This window comes from Phyllostomus discolor, chromosome 10 (assembly GCF_004126475.2).
Source record: "Phyllostomus discolor isolate MPI-MPIP mPhyDis1 chromosome 10, mPhyDis1.pri.v3, whole genome shotgun sequence".
In the NCBI taxonomy this organism is placed as follows: Eukaryota; Metazoa; Chordata; class Mammalia; order Chiroptera; family Phyllostomidae; genus Phyllostomus; species Phyllostomus discolor.
The window spans coordinates 38,152,502-38,166,848 of record NC_040912.2 but is presented as its reverse complement, the minus strand read 5'-3'; the positions used below and the strand labels follow the sequence as shown (position 1 = coordinate 38,166,848).

Genomic DNA, 14,347 nt, shown 5'->3' with positions numbered 1-14,347 from the left:
TTAATACAGATATAAACAGAGTTGTAAAATTCATTTTTAAGATGTTGTTCTGAATATTATTTATCTCTCTTTTTTAAAAAAATAGGTGACACAGAGGTAATTCCTAATAGAATCATAAGAGAGAGTTTTTATGTCTCAAATATGCAGAGATTCAAACACAGAATTAAGGGACATTTTCTATTAATATATATTAAGATAATGCTTATTCCTTTCATGAAATATGTTCTCCTTTTCTCCTCATTGATTCATCAGATACAACAAAATGCATTTAACAAATCAATTTGTTTCTTCCCTTTTTGAGAGGGTTAACTGCTGTTTTTCTAAAAACACATGGATGTTAAAATCAACTTAGACAATACTTAAAGAAAGGGAGGTGTTATTTCTTTGAAACCCTCAGAGCAATAAAACATAATTTATATCCAGGCTTTATGAATTAACTGCAATGATGTATATATATATTTCTAAGACAGTATTGGCTATCCCTCTTGCACAACTGAAAACAAAAGGTTGGGGGCAAAGCAGCACAGAATTGGAATTTTTAAAACAAAAACTATATAGCACAATAATTGTAAGATCAAAACCTACTCTAGCTTAGAAAAGAGCTAAATTTTACTGCATATTTGTCATGGTACATTTAAATTATAGTTTTAATAAAATACATCTTTAGATCAAAGCTGAAAGAAGACATCAGTAGTAGATCAGTGAATTCCATTTGTTTTCTGGATGATGGATGGTTTATGTTTTTCATATTTCTATAGACCATTTCATTATCATTTTACTCCTCCCATACATATATAAACACAAGCGCTGGTAGACAGAAAAATATCCTTGGATCCAACCACATTTTGGAATATTCATCAGCTTAGTAATTCCATGCAGTTTATTTTAAAGTTTTAGTTCAATAAAATGGCTTTGCTGATGCAGTTTTTCTTCTTCAGATGGCAATATGGCAAATGACATTTTTGTTTCTCAGGCAAAGGGGAAAGCGAAACCTGTACAGTGAAATCCCATAGGAAACATTAAGTCTGCTCAAGAGAACATCTGCACTCACCGGACCTCTATTCCGCGTTGGTATTAGAAAGAAAGCCTGTTAGGAAAGTTACTCATGGACTTAATTTATAATTGGTGGAACTCAGTTGCATTTCCCACCGTTGTAAACATCCACATAATGCCATGGAAAAAAGTTCACGCATATTGCATTTTTTCCAGTTACTGTCTCAGGAGAGTTTCTACTTGTTTGAGGTTTCTAGAGGTAATACAGCTCAGACACTCCTAGGTGCCCTCTCAAATTCATGGGTCCTCCTGTTTCTACCTTTCTTATTTTCCTGTAAGTGCTTCCATTTGTTACTGTTCCCTTGGTTATGTCCTGGCCTTTGCCGACGTTGTTTCCTGTCCCTTTTCCACACTTGTTCACAGAACTCATCCATTGTGTTCAGGTTGGGGTGGTTAATGAGCTGCATGAAGTCTCTGTACCAGACCTTCTGGCTAGGTGTCATGCTGTTGGATATTTCTTTGGTCTTAGAGCCATCTCCATCATCATCTTTATGAAGAAGTTCTTCCAAATGCTCTGTGTCAATGACTTCCAGGGTTACTTTAAGAAGAGTTTGAATGAATCCATGTTCCACGGCATGACACAGGTAATTGCCCGAATCCTTCCGCTGAAGACTACGCAGTAGAAGTCCTTGTTCCGTCCTGATGATATGGTCATCCACTCTAATCTAGCAGAAGAAAAAAAGGCAGTAAAATACACATATTTAAAAGGACCATATTTCTGAAACTCAGTCTCAGTAAAATTTTAGATTATGTGTTGAGGCACATTTTAACAGTCAATAAAATTTATAGCTTAAAAGACATGATAGCATTTTGCTATCAGAAAAAAGTTACACATTTATTTCAATTGTTTTTAGGATGCTTTGCAAAATATTGGTTGTCTATGGTTTTAGTAAATTTTCTCATTATAATAATTTAAAATATTCAAGATGATGGAAGGAAAGTACCAAGATATACTTTATTTTGCATATTTGAAAGCAAGCATATAAATAGAGGAGAAAGTTAACATTAAATATTAGAGTTGGAAATACAGAACCATGATACTAGAAAACAATGCAGCATTAGAATAAACATATAGGAAAAAATAAAGTACAAAAAATTAGCGGTTGAACAAGCAGAAAAAAGCATGGGTTACCTGCTTCATAATTATTTGTTTAATTTCCTGGGTCTTAGATGTGACATAAAAATGCAGATATGTTCTTGAATACATCCAACCTCACTTTTATTTTGAATGCAGTTTATAACAAAGATCCCTAAAAGCCTAGGTTATAACGTATAAAATCAACCTTGACACTTGCATGGTGTGATTACACAGATAAAGACTGCTTCAGTCAAAAAACACAATGGGAGAATTTTTACCTTTCTATTCAGATTATGCTTGTAAAAATGTCTGCACATAAGCCATTTAAAAATCACATAGTGTGGTTGCTTTTATATAATGCTTTTCAAAAGCTTTGAGTTCTCACTGAGATTTTCTTTGCATAATTTTTTAATTTTACAGAGGAATAAATGTATTCATTGAGGAGACAGCTCTGATATGCAAATTTCATATCAGAATTCATACTGGGACTTTAGATGCTTCATCCTAAATCTCCTACTCCCTTTCCCAAAACTCTATTTCCCATTTGAGGTAGAAGTTAATAGAGAAAGAAATACACATTTGGATAGCAGCATTAATTGAACAAAAGTTAAAATTAGTAGAATGATTTTTTTTGTACACAAATATAGATAATATAATACCTTGTAGATAACTACAGAAAGAAGAAAGCAGATTCTAAAAATATTGGGCCTGGAACAAATAATACCCCTTTTTTGTTACAAAATCTTTTATTATAAAATCATAAGCATGTAATTCTATAACATAACAATATCACACTCAAGCACATCAAATGGTATTTTAGGTGAAATCTTTGAATTAAAACTATAAATTATTGCACCCATATTATTACTCTACCAACTGCACTCAAGCAGGTGTTACTTCTGCCAGACATTTGTATATAACCAAATGGCTTCTGGGACAAGGCTCACCTTTGTTACTGCTACACCTAGCATATAACCTGCCGTCTAATCAGACCTTGAATGAATATTTGTTTAATGAATGAGCTGTGTTTTGTAAGAAAAGGATAAAGATTCATAGTAATTTTTCCCTTTGAAGCCAACCATGCTGGGGTGACTTAGTATAAGTTAGATAGAAATAATCCAGTCTATTTCATTCCGATACCTCTTCTTTGCGCTCTTCGTTTCGTCTCTGGAATTGCCAGTAGACCAGAGCTCGCTGTGATTTTGGGCTGCATTCCAGGAACGTGCTACTATTTTCTACTCCGTAGATGATTCTTTCTTCAAGGCTGTGGCCATGGTGATTATCTGTTCAGTGAAAAGGAAGATGAAATGAGAACATGTTAGAGAAATAAACTCAACTTTCCAAAGAATTTATTTGGAAATTCAGGAGATAAATTTATTGCCAAGTTGGAAGTGTTTTCCAAATTGATTGAGGATGGCAGAAGTGTCAAGGATGTAAGGTTTCAGAACCCAAGTGCTTATCAAAATAGACATTATTTTGTATGGATTATATAAGGCATGTGCAGATATTTGTCTTCCAGAAAATAGCATTACAGTAACAAAGTCAGTCATGTGTGCAGTGTAACTATACATTTTTATATGCCATGATAATACTCCCCAAGAAATGATTTTCACTCTAAAACTCTGTGCTCTGAGTAATGGGGCCAGTGCATATTGCACTATTTTCCAGCAGAAAACTCATTCCACAGGGCTTTGGAAACAAGATTTTGCCTCTTTGTGTTTGTTTTTTAATCTGTAAAATTAAATTCACCAACCAATATTTATCTAATATTTTACAAAAAGTAGAGTTCAGGAAGTTTATACTCCTTGCCAATAACCTCTAAATAATCTGCAAGTTTGTTCTGAAGATCAGTAGGTGTGAAATGTTTGGAATGGCTCAGAAGAAAGATGCATAGTTCTAATGCAATGTGGTTTCAATTGCCTTTATTTTAAAATGACACATCTTTTAATATTTTCAAGAATTAGGCTAAAGAATATGGCAAGAGTATATAATAAAATGCAGCAATAAGAAATCCTGTTTCCTGATTAAGTTTCTATTATTTTACCCTTTATGTAACCTCCTTGAATGTGGTAAATGAAACACGGTTAAGATCAAAAGTACGACCTAGGGAGTGTAGGTAAAACTCATTTAGAGAAAACATACCTCCTTATTATCTTGTATAATCCTGTTTCCATTATGACATCCTGTACAATCTGGGGTTCATTAAATTAATTTAGAAAAAAATAAATATATTTTCACATGCATAGAAGGCTGACAGTACAGACAGATAAAAATATTTTGTTCTCTATTTCAAGCTCAGCTAGATTTTTAATTTAAAAAAGTTTCCCCCCTTTTTGGCATTGCTTTGACAGTTTTACTCTCCTTATAATCAACTGAGTATTTTGTCTGTCATAGACAATATGATTTGCTTTCATTAGCCTTAAAACTCTCCAAAATCCTGCTTCCATCCAATCCTTGCCCATGACTGAGGTCCACCCTCTCCTAGTCTCCCCCTGCCTACAGTCAGCCTTGGGCCTCCATTTGTTGTCTCCGGGGCAGTCAGCCTGAGTGCTTTTGCCTTTATCGCCCGATGTGTGAAATAAAACTCTTCTAATATTGAGAAATATCTTATTTAAAGGACCGATCCCTTAGAATTAGGAAAAAATGAGGAAATCACTGAAATGTAAAGAAACAATATTTAACTGATTTGAAGTCACTCTATTTTCATATTGGAGGTATGGATCTTTTTCAAAGTCTATATTGAATATAGTAGCATTTTTCTTTTTTTCTCTGAAAGTATTAGTATATCTTTGATTGAACAGATTTGGCACATGTGGCTCTGCTAGTTTGCAAGGCATCTGCTTCCCTGGATAGAGATAAATGTAATCTCTATGCCCAGCAGGGTCTGGAAAGTCCCCTGTGAGTCAGGAGCCGCCATAAATAATTAAAATGCTTAGCCCTGGCTGGAGTAGCTCAGTGGATTGAGTGCTGGCTGGGAACCAAAGTGTCCCAGGTTCGATTCCCAGCCAGGGTACATTCCTGGGTTGCAGGCCATAACCCCCAGCAACCACACATTGATGTTTCCCTCTCTCTCTCTCTCTCTCTCTCTCTCTCTCTCTCTCTCCCTTCCTCCCTTCCCTCTCTAAAAATAAAATAAAATCTTTAAAAAAAATAATAATTAAAATGCTTCTCACAGAAGTCAATGCAGTGTACATGGAATTCTTTTTGTTCCTGCTAATTGCTATGCAATTTAAATTTCTTTGATTTAAAAATCCTTTCAGTTGGAATATTAATCAGCCTTAAAAAAGGAAATCTGCCATAAGCAACAAGGCATAACATGGCATTTGGTGTGCTTGAGTGTGATATTGTTATGTTATAGAATTACATGGTTATCAGGACAAACTTTCATTAGTTTGTCCTGAGGGACCTCAAGGTCCATCTATGCTAAGTGAAATAAGGCAGTCACAAGAGAACAAGTATGAGAAATAAATCCCATTTATATGAGAAATCTAAAATAATCTGAGAGAAGCATGGTGGTTGCCAAGGGTGGGGGAAAGGGAAATGTGGATTTGCCTTCAATAAGAACGTGGTTTTAGTTATGCAAGATGAATAAGACTTTGAGATCTAAAATTTGTTAAGAGGGCAGATCTCATGTTGTGTCTTCACACCAGTAAAATCTTAAAAGGTTAAAAAAATTAATATAGTAAAAAGTTGTTTTACTTATAAGAAGAGAGTTTTCATTCACATTCTAAATATTAATGAATCATAAGATATACGACAACATGACAATATAGAATGAAATCCATTGGATTCAGAAACAAACACCATGGTGATCCACTGATATCTTCTGATTTACCAACCATGCCTCCCAGGCCTGCTTTGCTTGTAGACTTGTCTCTCACCTAATCTATGTCACTATAAGTACCTACAGAAATGTAAGGTATAAGTAAGTTACTGCTCTTGAACATAGAACTCTTTAAATACTTTAGTATACTAGTTGCCCCAAAGCTAAGAACAATGTAACTTGTATAATAAGAAAGAACAGATTTTTATATTATATATTAGTTAGGTACATTTTTAAAAAACAACACTAAGTTTTCTTCTTCCCAATTAATTTAATCATTCCACCTGGTCCATAGAGAGTTTTTGGTTCGATTTTCTTAGAGTCCTGAGAAACCTGCTCAGCTTTTAGTTTCTCTTCAAGATTTCCCCTGGTGACAGCAAACATTTCTAAACATATATATACACACAGAGGAATTCTCTTAATAAATGTTCTCTTATATTTAAAAAAACTCATTTTAACTGCTATTTATCTATAGGAGAATCTAAGATAGTATTTGATTTAATCAAGAACTTACAACAAGTTGTGTTTAGTTTAATAGAGTAGAAGTTCATGGACTTTTCAAGACACATCATAACATTTAGGTACTTTTCCACCTGAATAAGAACCACAACTGGTGAATTTGGTACATTGGTTTGGCGCCTTTCATTAGTCTGTCCTGATAACTGCTCTTGCCAGTACCTTAAAGATTCATTCCCCTTTAACCTGGCTCTTTCTATCTCTTTTGTCCAAATAAAAATCAAAAGAGAATCTTTTAATTGGTAAGCAGTGAGCCAAAAGTTCAATCCTATTAACCTTAATAGTAAATTGTGTATGGAGGTACTACTGTGGTTCTTTGGTTTGAGAGCCCCCTCTTGTATGTTCGGTTGGGTTCTACTGCCATCGGCAGTAATTGCAAAAGTGAAACCTCCACTGAATACAGTTTTCCACTGATTCCACCGCAGCAGAATATTTCAATCATCAGTAACTTTGAATTTCAACTGGTACTTTAATGTAAAGTGGACTCAGCCAAGAATTCATTAATTTGGGTGCTCAGATGTAACAACCTGTAAGTGTTTTTCTGTTAATTTCCCCACACCTGCCACCTTGTAAACAGATATCCAATAAGTATTTTAGAAAGAATGATAAGACACTCAATAAATACCATTCTTCTTCCTAACCATTCTACCCCAAGTGCTTGATCAAATTTTGTGCAACATCAGAAACATTAGACATCAAATAACAAAGTTTTTCTCCCCATCCTTTAGGGGCTCCCTTCTTCTCCCTGCCCCTCAATCTGCCTCTCGCTCTCTCTCTCCCTCCTCCCCTCCCTCTTGCCCTACTCCCTCTCAAAACATTACAAACAGGAACGATATTTCGATTGCCTCCTAACATTACTAGATTGTCAATACTTTCTTGGATTACAAGTGTACTACCATATTGACTGTTTATTAAAGCAAACAGCTCTGCATAGAAATGGCAGCATGGTATAGTTAAACTGTAAGTGCTTTTCGAAGCTATACTACTGAAATCGTAATTAGCCGATACAAATCAAAAGCTCAACTGAGAAAGCATTGTTAATTAAAGATTTCCTGAACGATAAGAAATCTTGCATATTCATAGTAAATATAAGCTATAATATGTCCCTGGATTAAACTAGTTGATCAGAGAGCTGTTTACATGGAACACATTCTGTTAATGCCATGAGATAACGGATTTTATTAAATTGTGTTGTGCTGGGCCCCTCTGACGTGCTCACTGTGTTTATGTCATGATGACTTTGCATGTGGTGTTTAGCACATCATAGTGTTTCCTGATGTCCATCTTTAATTTTCTTTCTTTCTCATGTTAATTTTTAGGAATTATCGATATTCTCTTGATTAATTTACATTTTAATGTACCTTGTGACTCACCACTTGATCATATTTCTCCCTCTACATTGACTAAAAATGTGTTAGAAAAATTTATATCTTACCCTTATTATTTCTTGGTAAATATGTTCTTAAATGCCTGCTTTTGTTCTCTGTCAGCAAATTTGCTTTGCCTTGTGACGTTATTGCTATCTTTGTTTTATATTTGTTTTTAATCAAACATAAATAACAAAATATTTATAACCCTTTAAATATGGTTTTTGTTGTTCTTAAAATATACTACATAGAATAACAGTACAGTGTTTGGACACAGAAATAGTCATAAAACTGTGCAGTATTGTTGGTATTACTGTTGTTGTAATAGGTTCAACTGCTAATTCATTCAAAACTTAAAATCTTTCATTGAGAATTCGTATGAGACAAATTACAAACTCCTTCCCAACATCAATCCTACTCCCCATCACCATCACAGAAAGTATTTCCTCTTTTATGATTCCTTAAAATCTCTTTTGTGCATGTATTTTCAGAGTACATACAGTCTTATTTATTATAATTGTTTATTAATCTGATTATCTTTCTCTTACTGTATATTCTATAAGACAGTCATTAATTCTTAGCTGAGATTTGCTGAATGGCAAATCTAAAACTATGAAGCCTGCATTTATAAGCATAAGTCTCATGTAAGCTTGATATCCCCAAGACAGAGTTATCATAATTTTATTTAAAGATCATTTAAAATATAATCAGTTAAAAAGGATGCAGGGATTATAACCCTGATTATGGTAGAATACATTGTTAAACCACTGTTAAATGTAAACATTTCAAATTTTCTAAATTTGTTAAGTTTTTAAATTTTACAACAGTTGATTTGAAATATGCTGGGAGAAAATAATGACTAATCAAGTATACTCCAAAATCAAAAATTCCAAATATAGGATAGTGAGAAGACAAAGAAATTTAATAATTCTTATGCATATATTCTCATATACCCAAGGACACCTAAATCTCTAAAAGACATCCTTGGCAATGAATAATCTTGTAGATTTCCAGAAAGAAAGAATTCCAATTTAATCCATTTTAAAATACATTTCACACTTAGGAAACAACTGTTCGAATACAAACTTTTGTCATGAAAATTACCAGTACACAAGAAGGGTATAGTTGTTAAATTTGCATAATGAATTCTCATGGGCTGAATTGAATATTTAGAGCAAAATAATTGAGAGCAACAAACATTAAAATAATTTTAAAAGCACCACAGTGTGTTTGAATAACACAATGATACAATATGTTGCAGCTGTTAATGACGAGAAATAATGTTTTTAAGGAAGCAAGTCTCAATTAATCACTTCCTCTTTTAGTGGGATAATTTATGGAAATGAAATGAGCCCAATAAACCAGAAAGAATGGGAGGAAAGAAAGAAGTTAAATAAATTGCTTCCTTTTGTAACAACAAAAATCCATGATATCCATCATTTGGCCAGAAATATCATATTGCTAAAGGCCTTATTTAGTATTTGATTCTCTTCCAATAAAGCAGAAACAGAAGGCATCACATTTCAGCTTTCCATTTATTCCACTCTCCATTTTAACCCCATAAATGTCTTTTAAGAATGAAACGTTAATAATATAAGAGGCTCAAAAAATTAGATGTCATGTAGAAAAGACAAAGATGGGTGAGTTAATGAACATTATATTTATTTAACTATTTGACCTATTATCATTTTTGATGTCCTCCCATTTGTTATTGAGAAGTTGAATTTAATAAATAACAGACATAAAAGTAAAGCAATTTTTGGGAGGGGCAAGTGGTTGTAAATTATTTTAAATATATTTAGCAAATACAGTTAATTGCTGAAATATATAAAGAGAAATCTAATTCTATTTGTTTTTATCACATTGTAATTTTAATATTTTACAGTATAAGTTTTTTTTTTCTCAATGATATTTACTGGGGAAGGCCAAGCAAAGAAGGGAAAGAAGCATTGCCCAGCAATCCCTGGTGATGTAGAAAACTGCAGATACGCACTTCTTCAGTAAAACATCATTACTTAGATTTTCCTTACTAGATTCTACATGATTTTCTCCAGGAACAGAACAGACACTTTATCAATAGAAAATATTTTAATTTGGCTTAAGGTGGATGAATTGTACTTTTTAAGTTGCAGTAGCTAAAAAGGCACTTTATGGATGATCAAAAACTCTCAGGAAGACATAAAATACTTACAAATAAAAAATCGAGGACAAAAATTTCATTCCGTTCGACATCCATGCCTATTCTTGGATCTGACTCCTAAAATGGCTAACAATTGTCTTAATTTCACATACTGTAGTGCACTTAAATTCTGTAGTCTGTACTAAGCTATATAGCAGGGATCTTGTTTGCTTATTTATTGAGATAATGCTTAGTACAGTGCTTCTCCAATTTTGTATAGGATGCTCAAGCCAACTAGTTTCTTTGTAAATATTTGCTGAGTGTCAGTTTGCGTGCACACGTGCACCCAGGAATGAACACATATGCATATATTAAATCTATGTGCTCAATACATCTATTTGTCAAGTAAAAAAAAAAAGACTCAATTAGTGAAACTTTAGAGACAGTTTAAAGTTACGAACTTGTCAACTTGAAAAAAAGTTTAGGAATTTCAAACTACTTTGATTTATGCCCTAAAGTAAGATTGTCTCTGGTGCTGGGGAATACTTATTGGCCAGTATACAGCATTTAAAATTTTATAATTCAAGTAGTTTCCAATCTTCCTTGAATTCACTGATTCCTCTGGATTTGTATTGAAAATGTTCTTATTGGTATACAGATAGGTAGATGAAAAAAAATCACAGACAGATATGACCAGGGCGCTTTAATTTTATTATTCATAGATAATTATTGTTTCAGAAATGGTCACTAGTGACTTATTTTTTAGAGATTTATTAAGTTAAAATATGAAAATGAAATTGAGGTATTAGGAAATTACCATGAAGCCATCTGGATAGTTGTATTTAATACTGTACTTAATATCTTGTGATGCTGAAGTCTGCAATGCTTCTTAGCATAGAGCAGGCCGAAACCCAGTTACATGAAAGCCAACACCAATATGAAGATGTCTACTGTAATGTTAACATAGTCTATATCAAAATCTAGTATGTATTATTTTCATAATATTATAGCAAATGCTTTATCAAGAAAACACATAATTCATATGCCAGAGTAAAATTATCATAGGAATGTTTACTTTTAGAAAACATGAAACATGGACTTTGATATTTAATTTACTTTTCTCCAAGAGGTATGATAGGAGATAATCGACAATACCCATTTGCTAAGGCAGAAAACTTCCATAAACAATAATGAAAAAAAATCTTCTGTTTTAATATGCTCTCCTTGTAAGTTTTGGAAATTAAAAAATACAGCATTCCTAAAATGTTTCCACTTACAATGGTTAGATTGTATGCGTAGAAACACTTAAGTGATCTCTGATGACATATTTAAAAACTTTAATAAAGAACAAGGATGACATAAAATATTTCAAAATTGTTATTCAGATGTACATGCATGTTTAGCACACATATACTATAAATAATTGGATTATTAGCCTGAAGTACTTTCAGAAGATGTTTATTATGGTGATTGGTTATCTCCAGTGAAAAAAGTTTTGAAAAGGGTTTACAAAAGTTATGGAAGATAATACTGTAGTAAGTTCATTCTAGACGCATGCTTTTTTATATTTTAAGATCTCTGATATCAGAATGCAATGTCACAGTTGCTCTTGATCTGAGATGAAGTGGCTTTGTTTGGGAAAAATTTGTTCTTCTGCAATACACATGAGAATCTACTAACCTGATACCTTTTTTTGGTCTACCCTGTTGGTGCTTTCAGAAAGTAAACCTACCCCCGACTAGTGTGGATTGGGCATCATCCTGCAAACCAAAACGGTGCTGGTTGGATTCCCAGTCAGGGAGCATGCCCAGGTTGCAGGCCAGGTCCCCGGTTGGGGGTGGGAGACAACTGATGGATGGTGATGTTCCCCTCCTTCTCTTTCTCTCCTCCCTTCCCCTCTCTCTAAAAATAAATAAATAAAATATTTTTAAAAAGAAAATAAACTTTGATGAGTACCACCTTGTGGTTCAAAGAGTATCCCCTCCCTTTTCACTACCCATAATTATGGTTGAAACAAGCAAATTTCCTTGCTATCTTCTGCTCAGGGATTTGTTTTGCCTTCATTTTAATACTAAAGCATATTGTGTTCTGGTGTGCTGCTGGGAGCATCTATCAGACAACCCATCTGGGGCAGGTATTTTTGTTTTTGTTTTTGTTTTAAGCAGTGCATAAAATAATGGTGCATCTTACATTCAGTAACATCTTAGACTTGATACAACTTGTTATAAATTGTTTATAGATAGTAAACAAATGATAACAAGATAATTTATTAAAGTTAGAGATTTGATAATTTATTAAAGTTAGAGATTTTTTTAAGGCTGACATCATATTCATCTATCAAATCTTGAGGCTTCTCTTGGGGCTTAATGCTCAGATTCATCGCTGGATTTTCCTACATGTATAAAAGAAGCCAAAGTATAGACCAGGCAGCATTGCTACAAAATACTAAATTTACAACTCTGCAGACCATAAAAACGACACTGCAAAAGATATTTTATGAAATTTTGATGCCAAGAAAGACATAAATTGAACCAGCTGTCGGGATAATTACGAAGACTGAATTCTGTGGATATTTTACTATGGGACGCTGGAAAGGAGATGCATGTATGTAGAACAGCCAAGAGAACTATCGCAAAATGAAATTCAATGATGGCATTCAACTAGACGTTAGGATATTAAATACTTCAAAGATTCAAAAATCTAAGATGTAAAATTTAAGAAAATGTTACAGTGGAGGTATTTTCTTCTCTGGATATCTAGATCATAGTATGACTCCTTTTTGCTTGGTAAGGAAGAGGACATGGGAGGCTGTTTTAAAGGTAAATTGATTCACATACTTATGCTGCTGAATGTAGTCAGACCAGCTCCAATTCTGTAGGCAACAGTTATTTTAAGGAAGGAAATGTGTTGCAAAAACCTGAGGCTTGTCTTTAGCATTCTGTATGAGGTGTGAGTGGAAAGACAAGAAGATCTGGCAGCACAGACATATTTAGGGTTTTATACTAAAATTTCCCGAGGTGAAGAGCCACCAGTGACAGTGGAGAGCGCCCGGGATCAGGGGAAGGGGAGCTGGATTTGTCCGCCTCACCTAAGCCAGCTCACCATCAGTGCTGTCTTTACACAGAGGGCACAGGGCACTGAGTGAGTGTTACGGGTTTCATCGAGAGTAAGATTCCTTCCACTTAATTCTGAATTATTTTATGTAGTCTCTCTATTAAAACCTCAGGATATGTAAAATATGGAGTGTTACAAAATATGTTTACCATTACAGCTGGAACTGATTGTCCTGAAGTGTATAATTTGGCTTCAAGTTGCTTAGCAGCTTTCTGTGAAAACATCTCATATCTTTATGTTTCCATATGAGCACAGATATTTTATTCCATGTGCAATGTGACATTAGCAAGACAACACACATGACATAAGAGGGCTGAGCTCTGGACTTCTGCCCATTTTACTTTAAGTATTGACAGCACCCATTCCAAAATAGTTCACTGATCCCCAGTGGTAAGCCTCAGCCTGGCCAGATGGGTATGTCTGACTTAGTTTCCAAACATTTAAAATTTACTATAAACTTTGATGTCTAGTTTTTTTATGTTTGGTCAATTATCAAACAAGCAGACGAGGAATAAAGAGGCCTTCAGAAAAGAAATGCTTCACTGCTGCAGAGCCACTCAGAGTACTTAACCATTTCCTTCTGAGTGTCACAAGCTTCTCCTTAGGACTGTTCACACACACACACACACACACACACACCCCCAGTAACACCGAACCACAGCGGTTCCTTCTCCTCTCTACAGTGTTCATTCTGACAGAAGTCAGCAAGAACTTCATTCATGTTCATTTTACTTTGTATAATTAAGCAACTTCATATTACCAATTTTTACAGGCTTTTACTAATCTGATTTCAAGAAAACACCACTTTAAAATCTGAAGCTCTCTCAGGCTTAGTCAATCAACAGTCAACAATGATAATTTATTCAGTTTCACTTAAAAAAATAAATAGGTTTTTGGTCAGCTTCTCCTTGTATATACACTCATGATTCCAGAATATATATAACTAAAAAATACCAACTGGGGCTAATATGGGCTTGGATTGCTAAAAAAAAGTGGCTGTATCAGTAAAATATTGCATTAAAAACTCTATTGCATTAAAATTGTGAAATGTCATATTGTATTATACTAAAAATTGATTATTAGTAAAATATAAACATGTACATATTTATATGTAAAATTCCCTATCAATCTTCAAAGTATAGCATGATATCCTACATATAGTGGTGTATAATAATTATTTATTAGCTAATTGATTGACTGATGATATTTCTTAAGATATCCCAATTCTAATTATGATGATATCAATAACATATGACTTAAAAATATTTACAAAAAGG

General features: G+C 33.7%; 1 protein-coding gene across 2 annotated transcripts in view; it reads right to left on the bottom strand.

Moving 5' to 3' along the window:
* Positions 1–263: 263 nt before the first annotated feature.
* Positions 264–14,347, bottom strand: part of SEMA3A (semaphorin 3A) — a 313,391-nt gene continuing 299,307 nt past the window's right edge. For both annotated transcript variants that reach the window (XM_028525425.2, XM_036010674.1), the window contains exons 17-18: positions 3,272–3,414; positions 264–1,718 (exon numbers count right to left, since the gene is read on the bottom strand). In XM_028525425.2, the coding sequence (XP_028381226.1) occupies positions 1,263–1,718; positions 3,272–3,414 (599 nt within the window). In that variant the 3' untranslated portion in view covers positions 264–1,262. The remainder of the gene's footprint in view (positions 1,719–3,271; positions 3,415–14,347) is intronic.